Source organism: Ornithorhynchus anatinus, chromosome X5 (assembly GCF_004115215.2).
Source record: "Ornithorhynchus anatinus isolate Pmale09 chromosome X5, mOrnAna1.pri.v4, whole genome shotgun sequence".
Taxonomy (NCBI): Eukaryota; Metazoa; Chordata; class Mammalia; order Monotremata; family Ornithorhynchidae; genus Ornithorhynchus; species Ornithorhynchus anatinus.
In genome coordinates, this window is record NC_041753.1 from 6,444,488 (window position 1) to 6,454,553 (window position 10,066).

Here is a 10,066-nt window from a genome sequence, read left to right on the forward strand (position 1 = left end):
TTTTTTTTGAATGTTTGGCATTTAAGCCCTTCTTATGTGCCAGATATTGTTCTAAGCGCTGGGGTAGATACAGAATAATCAGGTTGGACACAGTCCTTACCTCATGTGGAGCTCACAGTTTAAATCCCCATTTTACAAATGAAGGACTTGAGGCACAGAGTAAAGTGACTTACCCACGGTCATGCAGCTGATAGGTGTTGGGGCCAGGCTTAGAGCCCAGGTCCTTCTGGCTCTACCCACCAAGCTGCTTCTCCTATTTTCGGGGTCTGCGGAAGGGATGCCCGTGTAAAAGCCTGAGCAGTGCCAATCCCTGCTGGCCTCCCTCCTCGGAAAAGGAAAGATCCACAGGGATCCACTCGTGCCCCAGGTGACTTTATTTGTTCTGGAGAAGATCAGTAAGGAGCAGGGGCATGGGGGGGGGCAAGGCGTGCAAATGAGGGTGGAGGGTCAGATGGCGACGCTGTTTTCGATGTTGGCGGGGTCGAGGTAGGTGTAGGGCAGAGGCAGGCGGGCGTTGCGCTCCCGGATCTGGCGGGAGATCTCCGCCAGACGCGCCGCGAATGCCTCCTGGCTCCGCCGAGGGGCCTCCTCTGTGAAATGTGCATCTGGGAAGCTGCCCAGGGGCTTCTGGAAAATGGATAAGGAGGTGGTGCCCATGAGGCCCAAGTTGGCTCTCCCTCCTACGTGCCCGCTGGTGGAGAAGTCGGGCCGGCACGAGGCCCTGATCCCTAAGAGTCCTGCTCCCCACCCCCGCAGCATGCGGGAACCCAGCCTGTCCCTTCCCTGCCAGGATCCCGGCCCTGGAGACCCCTCTTCTGGGCTCACCGTATCACGGCTGGCATCGCTGACTCCCCAGAAGAGTGCCAGGGCGTGGCAGGAGGCGTTGACATCAGGCAGGGAGAGGGCAAAGTCCTCAGGAGTGCAGCCCTTGGCCGTGGGCGGGGGCAGCCGCATGGAGGCGGGCACGTTGGGCATCCAGGCGCTGAAGTCAAACTGGCCCCGACCCCGGCCCTAGGTCAGCAACCCAACATCCTCCCCTGCCCACCCCTTGGGGGACCCAGGCGTCCCGGCACCCACCTGTCCGCTGTTGACGGCGGCATGCTGGGCAGAGCAGGTGAAGATGATCACCGTGAGGAAGCGCAGCAGGGCAGCCCGGGTCTCCAGGGATGAGGGAAAGCCTGGGGAGGGGAGAGAAGGGCTGGGGGACGAGCTCCATCCTTGGAAGGGTCATTCATTCATTTATTCTTTCAATCTTATTTATTGATGATGATGATGATGATGATGGTGGTATTTGTTAAGCGCTTACTATGTGCAAAGCACTGTTCTAAGCGCTGGGGTTGATACAAGGTTGTCCCATGTAGGGCTCACAGTCTTCATCCCCATTTGACAGAGGAGGTCACTGAGGCACAGAGAAGTTAAGCGACTTGCCCAAAATCACACAACTGAGCGCTTACTGTGTGCAGAGCTCTGTACTAAGCGCTTGGAAAGTGCAATAAAGAGAGACAATCCCTGCCCACACTGAGCTTCAGTTTAGAGCTGGGGAGACAGACATCAAGACAAGTAGCCAGGTGTCGATATAAATAAATAAAAGTATAGATATATACATATATACATAAGTGCTGCGGGACGGGGGCAGGGAAGGGGGAGAGCAAAGGAAGCGTGCTGAGATGATGCAGAAGGGAGAAGAAGCTGAGGAAAAGGGGACTTAGTCTGGGAAGGCCTCTCGGAGGAGGTGTGCCTTCAGTAGGGTTTTGAAGGGGGGAAGAGCAATTGTTTGGCGGATGTGAGGAGGGGAGGGTGTTCCAGGCCAGAGGTAGGATGTGGAGCAAGGGTCAGTGGCGAGATAGGGGAGATGGAGGCCCAGGGAGAAGGTTAGAAGCACCAGTGGGGCAGAATGTGCGGGCTAGGATGGAGAAGAAGAGAAGGGAGGTGAGGTGGGAGGGGGCAAGGGGTTGGAGAGCTTTAAGGTGAGGAGTTTTTGCTTGATAAGAGGTTGACAGACAACCACTGAAGATCTTCGAAGAGGGGTGGTGACAGGCCCCGAATGTTTCTGTAGAAAGGTGGGAGGGGGGCTTCCCTGAGCTCGCTGGCTCACCTGAGCTGTCCCGGCCCAGGAGGCCCTCCGTGAAGATCTCCCGGACCCAGGTCTGCAGCTCCGAGTCTCCCCGGACGACTCCATCATCCGGGTAATACAGGTCCACAATTTCCGAGGCGAAACTGCCACGGGGCAAGTGGGGACGGACGGATGGGGAGACAGACACACACACACACACTTTAGCCCTGTGATTGATGACAGGGGCTCAGAGCTCCAGGGACCCTGTGGGAAACGAGGGCTGGGGAGCAGGGAACCTGGGACGGGGACAGGGACAGGTCTGCTAAAGGAGCAGGGGGAGGGAGCGCCAAGTGAGCTGGGGCAGGGGTAATAACAATAATAATAATCATTATTATTATGGTATTTGTTAAGCAATTATTACGTGTGAGGCATTGTACTAAGCGCTGGGGCGGACACAAGCAAATCGGGTTGAGCACAGACCTTGTCCCACATGGGGCTTATGGTCTCAATCCCCATTTTACAGATGAGGGGATTGAGGCAGAGAAAAGTCATATGACTTGCCCAAAGTCACACAGCAGATAAGCGGCGGGGCAGGATTAGATCTCATGACCTTCTGACTCCCAGGCCCGTGCCCGGTCGGACCTGGGGGCGAGAGTTCGGGGGGGCTTGGCCGTCGGGGAGCGTGTCCTCCGGGGACCAGGGGTGCTTGATGGGGATCGTGTCTGCGGGGTCTGCACGCCCACCTCTCTATGGCGCCCCAGAGCTTGAGGCCGTCATCCCGATAGTAGTAGCCCTGCAGCCCGTAGACCCCGCGGTCACGCAGGTCGTCCGGCAGGCAGAAGGACCGGTAGGTCAGCGTCGCCAGCTCCTTGGCGCTCAGCTGCAGGGAGCCCTCACGGCCCAACGAGGTCGACTGACAAGCAGAGTCAGTCAGTCAATCAGTGGTATTTATTGTGCGCTTACTGTTGGCAGAGCACTGCACTAAGCGCTTGGGAGAGGATGACAGAACGATAAACAGACACATTCCCTGCCCACAACGAACTGACAGTCTAGAGAGGGGAGCAGGGGCCACCTGGGTCTCCTGCTCCCTGCCTCCTCCTCTCTCCCACCCCCACCCTTCATTCTTCCACCCTTTCCTCTACAAAAGTCCTCCAGCCCACCATTCCCAGTTCCCTCTTCTGTCCTTTCTCCTCACCTCCAACACTGGTCTTTTAGTGTCCACCTTTCCCCCCAGCCTCATTTTCTCCCCACCTCCTCAAGCCATCCCCCTCCCCTCTACAAACCTTCCAATTCCCCCCCACCTCCTGCCTTCTGCTCCCAAGAGAGAAGCCCCAAGCCCCCCTCCCCGTCCCCTCCTCCAGCTCCCCCAACCCTCTGCCCCCACACCTTGTCTATGAGGCCCCCGGGGAAGAAGAGTCCACTGCGGCCAAGGATGTTGATGTGGAAAGTGTACTGGATGTGAGGGATGAGGAGCTGGGGGACAGAGAGGTGGGTGAGGGTCAGAAAGAGCAAGGGAGTTGGAAGTGTGGCTTTCAAGGGGTCGGAGACGTGGCCGGGGATGTGAGAGTGTCGGGCCGGGGTTGGAACATCTGGGTCCCTCAAGGGAATGTTGGGAATTGGGGCATCCAGGTCAGTCAATCATAGGTATTGAGCATGTACTGTGTGCAGAGCACTGTACTAAGCACTTGGGAGAACATGGTATATATAACAGACACATTCCCTGCCCGCAACCAGCTTATAGTCTAGAGGAGTCGCTGAAGGGGCCCGGGAATGGTGGAGGGGGTTGGCGGGGAGTACTGATGCTTCTCCAAGGCGGAGCAGCAGGCCTGGAAGGAAGGGGAGGGGAGGAGGAGAGAAGGGGGAGTGTTCATAGCCTTACTTTGAAAATGGGATGACAGAGGGGCAGCTGGCGTAGAGTGGCCAGGGCGAAGCTTTCCACTATAAAGTGAGTTTTCAGCAGGTGTGTGACCATCTCGTGGATGAGTAACTCCGAGTTGCGCACCCACGTTTTGGCCAGGAGCCAGTCCCACTCCGAGTCGCTGGGCAGGAAGATGGGGCTGTCGGGCCCGGGGGTCTGGCTGAGCTGGGGGTGGGCAATAGAGGGGTCAGCGGGGAGGTGAGAGGGGAGCCAGAGAGAAAGGCTGAGTCAAGGACCCCGGGTCAGGGGGTAACTCTGCCACTTGTCTGCTGTGTGACCTTGGGCAAGTCACTTCACTTCTCTGGGCCTCAGTTACTTCATCTGTCAAATGGGGATTATCTGTGCGCCGCATGTGAGACATGGACTGTGTCTAACCTGATGAGCTTGGGTCAGTAGGGCACAGGTCCTTCCACATAGGGGCTCATGATTTAAGCGGGGGGGAGGGTCTCATTTTTTTCTTTCTTTGATGGTATTTGTTAAGTGCTTACTCTGTGCCAGGCACTGTCCTAAGCACCAGGATAGATCCAAGATAATCAGATTGGACACGGTCCCTGTTCCACATGGGGCTCACAACCTTAATCCCTATTTTACAGATGAGAGAACTGAGGCCCAGAGAAGTGAAATGACTTGCCCATAGGCACACTGTGGACAAGTGTCGGAGCTGGGATTAGTCCCACTGAGCCCGTTAGTTAGGGGCTGCTATAATAATAACTCTGGTATCTGTTAAGCATTTACTATGTGCCAAGCACTGCTCTAAGTGCTGGGGGAGGTACAAGATAATCAAGTCGGACCCAGTCCTTGTCCCACTTGGGACTCCCAGCCTAAGGAGGAGGGAGAATGGGTATTGAGTCACCATCCTGTGGGGCCTGGGACCCCTGGGGTACAGGCAGGGGGTGGATCCCACTGTCACCCCCACCCCGAACGTGTGACGTGTATGGGGGGATGGGAGGGAATGAGGGGAATGTGGCTCTGCCCTCCTGCCACATTCCCCCGGTACCTGGATGGCAAGAGGGCGGAGTGGGTGTCCGGGGGCTTGGTGCAGGAGGCAAAGGGGGGCTGCAGAGTACTGTTGCCGTCCGTTGATCTGCCCCGTGGGGATCCCTTCGAGGATCCGGTAATCCACCAGGAAGATGGTGCCTTTCTGAGGAGAAACAGACAGAGGCCATGAAAGGGGCAGAGTGGGGGGGCTGTGCGGGGGATAAGGGAAGTCAAGCAACAGCCAGTTGGGGACTGATGGGATTGGCAGATGATGGGAAAGGGTAATTTCAGCCAATCAACTGTGAAAAGGGCAATATAGGCCGAATCCCAGGAAAAATAAACCCAGGCCTTGTTAGGAGGGCAGGATACTTGGGTCCCGGGAAGGGGCTGGGGCTAGAGGACAGAGACTGTGGGACAGGACACCTGAGTTCTTGAGGGGCAGTGGAGAGCTAGGCCAGTAGGGAGGTTGGCAGGTGTCCAGAAGGGAAATAGTGATTAGAGGGTCCCAGGTGAAAGCAAGGTCGTGGGGAGGAGGGGCTGGGGGACGGTCGGGCCAGCCTGAGGAGGAGGCATAACTCACTTCCAGTTCAGCGGCCAGGCTGGTCCCCCCACCCAGGAATGGGGCCACCATGGCGTCCGTGACGGGCAAGTAGGGGGGGAGCTGACTGCATCTCCGGATCAGGATGGGATTGAGGCCGTTCAGGAACTGCCAGGTGAAGAACTCGTCTTCCTTCCAGTGCTCTGCCACATACTCTGGGGGGACAGCACGCCTGGGTTCTTACACCAGAGCCTCCCAACTCCAAATCCCCTGAGGGATCATGAGAAAGAGGTAGAGAACCAAACCAATCCCTGGGACGACACACTGAGGGGAGCAGCAGAGGGGAGGGAAGAAGCAAAACATCTTACTGATGGCGCTCGACAATATACTGGACGCTCCTCAGCCATACTAACCAACCCTCCTTCCCGTAGCGGCAACGTGAAGTCTATCATTCCATCATGTGTACCTACTGAGCACTCACTGTGCAGAACACTGTGCTGAGTGCTTAGCAGAGTACAATAGAACACTTGGTAGATACCTTCCCTGCTCACAACAAGCTTCCAAGTCAAGAGGTCACAAGGCTAGGTTCTTATTGGAAATGCCCAGAACACGAGAGAACTCCCAAGTTCATGGCCTAGTGGATAGAGCCCTGGGCCTGAGAGTCAGAAAGACCTGGGTTCTAATTCTTGCTCTTCCACTTTGCTGTGTGACCTTGGGCAAGTCAGTTAACTTCTCTGGGACTCAGTTACCTCATCTGTAAAATGGGGATTAAGACTGTGAGCCCCATGTGGGACAGGGAATGTGTCCAAGTCAATTAGCTTGTATCCATCCCAGTGCTTAAAACAGTGCCTGGCACATAGTAAACACTTTACAAATACCGCAATTTGTAACACAATTATAAAAATATTATTTAAGCATTAAGTAGTATACAACATTATAATATATAAATATTTTAACAATTATAATAAACCAGGGCCCCGCTGCCAAGCCACGGAACTCGGTGGCAGGAGCTGGGGACCGGGGAGACCGGGCTCCGAGGATCAAAAAAATGGACATAAAAGTGCCTGGTGCCATGTGTGCCAGAGAGGGGAGAGATCAGCTGGCAGCTGGATGAATGAACAAGTTGGGGCTGTGAGGGAGAGGGACTGTCCCGCCCCCTGCCCCCCACACTCCCACTACCCCATCGCTCCCCAAGCCCAGACCTGACATGGGAGTCTTCTTGAAGATGAAGATGCGGCTGACGTCTTCTAGTTTCTCCCAAGGTCCCTGGTGGTTGAGTAACTCCTTCAGCTGCAGCTGCACCTCTCTGAGGAGGGACAATTTGAGAGTTGGGTGTGGGGGAGGCTTGAGGAAGAGGGGATCCCAACAGGGGGAAGATGGGGATGTTGAAAAGTCTGGCAGAGCAACAGAAAGGTGAGGAGAGGAAGGAGAGGGGGCAGAGCTGAGAGGGGAAGAGGAAGGAGAGGGGGCAGAACTGAGAGAGAGGGAAGAGAGTACGTACGCTGGGATGGTCTGGAGTTTGAAGTCCTTGTCCTTTGAGATGGAGTATTTGAGGTTGAGGTCCAGGTCCTTGGGAGTCTTAGCGTCCAGGCAGCGGGGATTCCCTGGATAGTAGTCAGTCCACCTGGACAGGAGAGGAGATTGGGGATGGAGGAAAGGCACAGGACCAGGTGCCAGGGAGGGAGATCAGGAGAGAGGCTGGGCCCCCCACAAAAAAAGCACTGGATTCAGATGCCCGGTGCCATGTTGAGAAGAAGACTGGCCTAGTGGAAAGACCCTGGTCCTGGGAGTCAGAGGACCTGGGTTCTAATCCTGACTCCTCCACTTGTCTGCAGTATAATCTTGGGCAAATCATTTCTCCATGCTTCAGTTTCCTCAACTGTAAAATAGGGATGAAATACCTGTTCTCCCTTCTCCTTAGCCTGTGAGCCCCATGTAGGGCAGGGACTGAGTACCACCTGGATTAGCTTGTTTCTCCCCCACCACTTAGTACAGTACTGGCTACATAATAAACACTTACAAATGTCATAATAATTAGATCGGCCCCGGACAGGGGACAGCCCAGCTTACGGCCAGGGGGCTAGTCACCCTGAGGGGTGGAAGCCGGACCCTGTCCCCTACCCCAAAATGGCTGAGGGTCTGAAAGAGTCCTTCCAAGAGCCCCTCCCTACCTCAGAGCCCCCTTACCGAAATTTCTTCTGCCGCTCCCGCAGTTCTTCCTGCCTCTGCTCCAGGAGCACAGGGAGGGAGTCGGCCGAGATGAGTTTGGCTGTGGGCGGAATCAGAAGGGGGTTATGAGGGATTACCCTCTCCCGCCCCTCTCCCCACTGGCCCCCTCCCGGCCTCATCTCTGACTGGGGTCTTCTCAGCCCCAGTGGCTGAGGGCTCTGGGGTTCACTGGGGAGCACTGGGTCCTCAGGTCTCCTGCTCCCTAGAATTTCATGTCCCAGATCTCCCCGTTTTCAAAATCTTTCTGAAATCACATCTCCTCCAGAAGGCCTTCCCTAATTGATCTCTCCTCTGCCCTGTCTAGGTCTCCTCCTACTCCCTGTTCAGGAGTTGCTTCCTACTTAAGTACTCACAACCACCCCTCCACACTTTTTATCTTCACATCTTCTTCTTATTTTTATTGATAATAATAATAATATTTATTGAGCACTTATTGTGTGTAAAGCACTGTACTAAGTACTCGGGAAAGTACAGTATAACATCAGACACATTCCCTGCCCACAACGAGCTCACAGTCTACAGGGAGAGACAGACATTAAAATAAGCAAATAAATTACAGATCTATTACTTCCTCCTATCTGGCATTTATTTTCTTCTCTATCTCTTCCTAGCTGATTACCGTGTAACTACCCCAGCTCTTAGAACAGTGTAACTACCCAGCACTTAGCACAATGTGTGGCACATAGCAAGTGTTTAACAAATACCATAATTATTATTATTCCCAAAACTGTGAGACTGTAATCTCCTTGAGGGCAGAGATCGTGCCTACTCATTCCATCAGCCTCTCTCCCAAATGCTCAGTACAGTGCTCTGCACACAATGGGCACTCACCAGATGGGGGTTCCGGTCACCAGGGATCCCCAGGAGTTGGGATTGGGGGTGAGGGTGAGTTTCGCCCCAGTGCTGTGGTCTGAATGACCGGGGGAGGGAGAGAAGGGAAGTCAGGTTCTATCTCCCAGGGATATTGCCTTGGCAACACCTCGACCCAACTTGGGCCATCAATCAGCCCGGCCCCAACCCCAGGTTACCTCCTCCTCCCCTGCCCCCACTGTGTCCCCTCCCGGCCTCAGGCAGGCGAGGACAGTGCTGTAGGCTCACCTGTGCCCTCTCTCAGTGCCAGGGTGCAGGCCCCTTCCAGCCACTGGTAGCAGGGGAAGTCTAGGGGGGGACCCTCGGGGGGCGTGAGGCTCACGGAGCAGCAGAACCAGGCATCGGGGGCCAGGGGCAGGGGCGAGGGCAACGCCAGGGGCGCCTTGTGCAGACGTAGAAACAAGAGCGAACCCACGGGCTCCGGGCAGCGGATGGTGAACTCTTCCTCCTGTGGGCGGGAAGGCGGGGGACCATGGGGGTTGGGCTGGGCCACAGGATTAGGGGGTCAGGGAGGTGTGGGCATTGGGAAAAATCGAGCCGGGAGGGAGTGAGGGCTTCTGGGAGTTGGAGGGAGATAGGGCAGGGGTCTGGATTAGGACCAAGGAAAGAGTGATGAGGGGAGGGGATGGGAATAATAATAATAATGGTATTTGTTCAGCGCTTACTAAGTGCCAAGCACTGCACCAAGAGCTGGGGTGGATACAAAGCAAATCGGGTTGGACTCAGTCCCTGTCCCACATGGGGCCTATATTGTCAATCCCCATTTTACAGATAAGGTAACTGAGGCCCAGAGAAGCGAAGCGACTTCCCCAAGATCACACAGCAGGTAAGTGGCAGAACCTGGATTAAAACCCATGACCTTCTGACTCCCAGGCCCCACAGGTCCCAGGCACTCACCGCTCCCTGAGAGAAGTCCTTCCCGCAGGCATCCAAGCGGAGGTGGGGACTCTCCCCCTCGCTCCCCACCAGGCTGATGGAAATGTGGTCCCAGGTCCCCACCCCCAGGAAGTCCCCCATGGTGATGCGGACCCCGTACACGGCCATGCCTGTGGGCTTCTGGAGTCACGACAGGGGTTGGGATGGAGGTCACGGGGCAAACGGATGCAGGAGAGGATTCAGGCCGATGAAGCTAGAGCTGGAGTTTGGGATGGGGCAAACCCGGATGGGTCTAGGGCTGGGAATGTGGGTTGGGATTTGGGGGTCACGTCGGGGGCCGAGGGCAGGTGTGGGCAGGCTTCAAGGCTCAAGCGTTAGCGAGGGGTGGGGGCCGAAGGGGAGGCTTGGGGCTGGAGTTTGGGCCGAGAGGGAACTGCAGTTTTGATGGGGTCCTTGATTTAGGGGTCAGGGGTGAGTGGATTTTAGGTTGGGATTAGGTTAGTGTTGGGAAAAGAATTGGGATTTAGGGGGAAGGTTGGTTCCTAGGTCGGTGTTAGGGGGTGGGATCTGGGTTCAAGTTTGGTTCAAGAAGCGTTGAGTTTAA

The 10,066-nt window shown here is 55.7% G+C and overlaps 1 protein-coding gene across 3 annotated transcripts; it reads right to left on the reverse strand.

Annotated features, from left to right (window-relative positions):
* Positions 1-377: 377 nt before the first annotated feature.
* LOC100088503 (arachidonate 15-lipoxygenase type B) lies at positions 378-9,630 on the reverse strand. 3 transcript variants are annotated; one of them, XM_029055814.1, is made up of 14 exons: positions 9,484-9,630; positions 8,815-9,034; positions 7,675-7,756; positions 6,985-7,111; positions 6,690-6,789; positions 5,530-5,702; positions 4,969-5,112; positions 3,933-4,136; positions 3,440-3,526; positions 2,797-2,966; positions 2,096-2,217; positions 1,078-1,178; positions 826-993; positions 378-627 (listed from the first exon to the last, which is right to left on the reverse strand). In XM_029055814.1, exons 1-14 carry the CDS (start codon positions 9,628-9,630, stop codon positions 448-450), a joined length of 2,025 nt encoding a protein of 674 aa, XP_028911647.1. In that variant the 3' UTR covers positions 378-447. The 3 variants fall into 3 exon arrangements, with proteins under 3 accessions (XP_028911647.1, XP_028911648.1, XP_028911649.1); XM_029055815.1 differs by lacking the exon at positions 3,440-3,526; XM_029055816.1 differs by lacking the exons at positions 2,096-2,217; positions 3,440-3,526 and having other exon boundaries at positions 2,810-2,966.
* Positions 9,631-10,066: the final 436 nt, after the last annotated feature.

Coding starts and splice junctions, on each gene's coding strand:
- LOC100088503 (XM_029055814.1), bottom strand. CDS start 9,630: ATGGCCGTGTACGGGGTCCGCATCACCATGGGGGACTTCCTGGGGGTG. Junction 6,790..6,984: donor TCCAGACCATCCCAGCGTAC/GTACTCTCTTCC, acceptor CTCCTCAGAGAG/GTGCAGCTGCAGCTGAAGGA. Junction 3,527..3,932: donor TCTGTCATCCCATTTTCAAA/GTAAGGCTATGA, acceptor TCTGTCCCCCAG/CTCCTCATCCCTCACATCCA.